The following is a 4,888-nucleotide window of genomic DNA, read 5'->3' on the forward strand; positions in this document are numbered from 1 at the left end:
TATATATATATATATTGGTTTTGATCCAAATAGATTTGAAGGGACAAAACAGTGACACTTAAAGAAATAGTTCACCCGGAAATTAATATTTTGTCATCATTTACTCACCCTCATGTTGTTCCAAACCTGTAGGAGTTTCTTTCTTATGTTGAACACAAAAGAAGATATTTTGAAGAATGCTGGTAATCAAACAGTTATTTCTTTCCCTACTATGGAAGTCAATGTGGACCAACAACTGTTTGGTTCTTCAACATAAGAAAGAAACTTCTGCAGGTTTGGAATGATATGAGGGTGAGTAAATGATGACATCATTTTCATTTATGGATGAAAATTGGACTTATTCAATGACGTGTTTTGAGCATCTCAGCATCCTATTCATGCACACAACATGGATAAACTACAAGATGCAGGTAAACTTGTTAATAGCATGGACACAATTCACCATGACCAAAACTGATACTGAAGTGGCAATATGCAAAGTTTGTTCAACTGAAATGTCAGAATTTAAGTACGCCTGTTTAACTAGGTGATTGTTTTTAGCATTATATAGACATGAGAAAATAAAGGCTTTTTATATTTTACTTGTACTTATGTGTGCCTTGGCCTGCATTATTTTAACTATGCCTGGTTTAATTCATCGCCTGAGAACACAACAACCTGAATAGCATGTTCAGTTACCAAATTTTCCAAACTTTATTTCCAGTTTCGAAAACTAAATGAAAAATTTAATGTTGGTTTAGGTAAAACAACTTTGAAATAAATTGTGAAATGGTTTGCGTTATGTTTTAAATTTTTGGAATTTAGAAATCTCTTTGATTTTTATTGATGGTTCAGCTTCATTTTCTGTTAGTTGCTGCCGGATCAGAGCATTGAATATTTAGCTCTACATAAAGATTTAACATTTAGATTTAATTTTATGAGTTAGATCTACATTAAATTTAACACTTTTCTTTAAGATTTTCTTTTCTGTTGAGGTGGCTGGCTCCCCATAGATGGTGGTGGAGGAGGTGGTGAGAATCATTCAGCAAAGATCAATCTAACCTTTGCGAACAGCTCCTACAAAACCACTTTTACAAATATGTATTTGTGTGAACACAAAAGAGCCTGAGGATACGTAGCAACACGCTCGAGCTCTCCACGCCAGCGCCGGAGCACAGCTCGACGTGACACTTTTGATTACCGCAAGCGGATTCGCCCAAGTGTTTGTTCTAGCAGGAAATTATGATAGCAATAGTCACTGCACCAGTCCGTCCATATCATCTGCACTTCAATTTGAGTAACCATGGAAACTTAGCGGCAGGTACTGCGTGATGATTTAGGTCAGGAGTGAAAAGGAGTGAAAACAGCCTAGTTGAACTGACCCTGGGGAAAATGAGAAAATGTTCGCTGTTCACTGCGACTGCAGTGTTTGTGCCAGGATTTACCAGGGAAACTTTGTTGTTATTTATTTATTTATTTATTTTGCAACATAACAGCAAAAGGTTCTCGAAGCATAAGCCACAGAATCTGTAGAAGTTACATAATTTGACGAAATCTGCATGCTGCCACCTGTTCAAACCTGCTTTAGTCCCAAAACCCACCAGGTGTCAAGTGCTTCATCTGCAAGAAACATCCGCAGTGTGTGTGTGTGCTGTGAGGATGCGCGCTGTGGATGCTGTATGCTAATGTGGAGAGGGTGTTGTGTTGATTGAATGGCTGGAGAGGCTGTGTAATGTACAGGGCTTTCTGCACACCTGCCTGGGATATACTGAATCTGGAAATATTTACTTTAGGCTTTCACATATGGATTGGGACACTTGTTTAGTGTATTTGACTAACTTTTAATTCTGGACAGGCACAGTTTCTGTGTTTTTCTTTGTGAATCCAGGAGTTTAGATGGGAAATATTGAAGGGATCATCCCTTTGTTTTGTTTTTTTAATTGCCAATAGTTTTCTTCACAGCCATGGATTATGATTTGCTACTTGCTAGTTGAATGTAGGTGGTATTGGGAGCGGGACATTCTCATTTCTAGAGAGCATCTGATTGGTTAAAAATCTGTGTAGTACAGGCGTATATATATCAGTATTTTTAGTGCATTTTTTAAAGATACATTTTTAATGTGCATACCTGCTAAAAGTAAGTTTTGCTTATATAATAAATAAATTATAATATAATTATACAAATGTTTCAAATCACATTTGTTCTAATGCCTTTTATTATTGACATTTGACCAAAGCCCCCTGAAACATTTATATAGTAAATGTTTATTAAATGCAAATATTTAATATAAAATATTTTTATTAAAAAATATTAAATATACTATCAATTTTTTCAAATAACTTTAGTCTTTTTCTAATATCTTCAGAGTATTTAGAGTATTATTATTACGTGTGTGTGTGTGTGTGTGTAGTATAAAATAATCATGAATTAAGCTCATGATTTTTAAACATTTTTGAACACAGAATGAAACAGTAATATATTAAATAATAAATACGTTAAAAAAAATTTAATTATAACACTTTGTAAAATGTATTTAATATTACATGTTAATGCATTAACTTTAATAGCCATGAAAAAAACATTTTGTAAAGAAATAGTGCTGTCAACTCGATTAATCACTTCCAAAATAAACGTGTTTGCATATGTGTGTGTATTGTGTATTTTATTTGTATGTATTATTTATATATTTTTTTATGTATATATAAATACACACACATACATGTATAACTTTAAGAAATGTAATATATATTTATATTTATGTATAATATAATTCATATATAAATATATACATATATATGTGTGTGTGTGTGTGTGTGTATATATATATATATATATATATACACACACACACACAGTTCACACACATATATTATGTAAACACAATTTTTATTTTGGATGCGATTAATCGATTTGACAGCACTAAAAAAAATTAAATAAAAGAACAACACAAATTTTCACAAATCCTTAAGCACTACATAGTGACCCGTTTCAAAACCTCTGCTTTAGCATTTAGATGATCACAGCTACATGGTCTACCGCAGTATTAAATAAAAAAGGCAACATTTATTATATTTCATGGTTAATATCAATGTAACCCATTGATACATTCGCATTATCATGCATTTGCTACACATTTTGAGATCTTCAGTGCATACAGCTCTGTATTTCTGTTTGTTTGTGACAGTGCTTTGTTCTGTGTGCTTTCAGGTAACCAGCCGTCCCCGCTGGCGTCAGTGGAGAGTTATAACCAGCTGAAGAGGAGATGGGAACCCGTGGCCCCGTTACCCAGCCCTCGCTGCTCCTGTGCCTCCATTCAAACCCCAAACATGCTGTTCCTCATCGGAGGGGTGTCCCAGGGTCCCAGCAACGCCGTGGAAGCCCTCTGTTTGAAAGAGACTGTCTGACACACACATACACACACTAATGAACAACTACACAAATCCTCACATGCTGTACTTTCCGGAGTGTCAGCTCTGCAAACACACACACACACGCATACTGACGTCAAGCTGACGTGTGTGTCTCTGACAAATATTCACAGACTCTCCCCTCAGAGGACGCATCAGCTTTATACTTTGAATAGTGGAGACAATCTACTGGAGCTTGGACAGCGTTCCACTCCTCTGGCCAGAAGAGTTTTGGACTGGAGATCTAAGACAAGCAAAAAATACTTAAATATATCATTCATCTAACTATACTAAATATAGTAAATATATTTATGAATATATATATAATTATAACTATATTAATATATATAGATAAATGTGCAGACCTACACGAACAGACACACGCAACACTCCAGGCGCCTTTGAAATGTACAGCATTTTTCAGTATCAAAGCAGGGTAATTTTCTGGCAAACTAAAGAGGAACTTAGGGCCATATCCACCACGCTGCCACAGCACCCGTCTGAGGTAGCATGTTTAGCACTTTTTGTATTATTGACAAACAGAGGACGTTCTGCGTGAGACTTCAGAAATCGGAGGCAGATGCGTGTGCGTGTGTGTTTTTGTACCTTCACAGCCATGCACGTATGAAATTGAGAACCGTTATGCGTGGAAAGAGCAACTCTTATAACGGTAAATCACTGATGCCTCACTGTAGCATGAGACAGGGGAGATGGAGGAGAACTTGGTTCATCTAGCCGGTTAATTAAAGGAATGTTCTGGGTTCAAAACAGGTTTAGCTTGAAAGTATCTGTGATATACTGTCGATTAGCACAGATGATCATTTGAATGTGTCCCTAAAAACAAGCAAAAAAATGTGTTTACAGTAATGCTCTTGCAATGGACATTTAGGTGGCAAGGAATGTTTTTTTATTAAAGTGTTTTTATTAATTAATTTGTACAAAAATCTTTTATTTTACATGTTATTTATTAAGATTTTTTTGTGTTTTTGAAAGAAGTCCCTTAAGCTCACCAAGATTGCATTTATTTGATCAAATATTAAGTCGAGTGGTAATATAGTGATTTTTTTAACTATTTAAAATAACTGTTTTGTATTTGAATATATTTAAAAATGTAATTTCAAGTGTTACGTGATTATTCAGAAATCATCCTAATATGCTGATTTGCTGCTCAAGAAACATTTCTTATTATATTCAATGTTGAAAACAGTTGTGCTGCTTAATAATTTGGGGAAATCGTGATACATTTTTTTCAGGATCCTTTTATGAATAGAAAGTTTAAAAAAAAAATGCATTTACTTCACAAAGAAAGCTTTGGTAACATTATAAATGTCTTTACTGTCACTTTTGATCCATTTAATGCATCCTTGGTGAATAATAAAATAAATATATTTATTTTAAAGAGTTCTTAAATTCACTGGTCAATAGGTGTGAAAACCCTGCTATAGTTTATGTATGTCATCATAACCCATAATCAAAAAACACATGTATGGGTCAGTCACCT

General features: G+C 34.4%; 1 protein-coding gene across 1 annotated transcript in view; it reads left to right on the forward strand.

Moving 5' to 3' along the window:
- LOC107737684 (kelch domain-containing protein 8B-like) overlaps window positions 1–4,223 on the forward strand; it is a 116,190-nt gene extending 111,967 nt beyond the window's left edge. The window contains exon 7 of the mRNA XM_016549272.1: window positions 3,188–4,223. Coding sequence (XP_016404758.1) covers window positions 3,188–3,384 — 197 coding nt within the window. The 3' untranslated portion in view covers window positions 3,385–4,223. The remainder of the gene's footprint in view (window positions 1–3,187) is intronic.
- Window positions 4,224–4,888: the final 665 nt, after the last annotated feature.

This window comes from Sinocyclocheilus rhinocerous, unplaced genomic scaffold, assembly GCF_001515625.1.
Source record: "Sinocyclocheilus rhinocerous isolate Xijiao unplaced genomic scaffold, SAMN03320098_v1.1 scaffold72, whole genome shotgun sequence".
NCBI lineage: Eukaryota > Metazoa > Chordata > Actinopteri > Cypriniformes > Cyprinidae > Sinocyclocheilus > Sinocyclocheilus rhinocerous.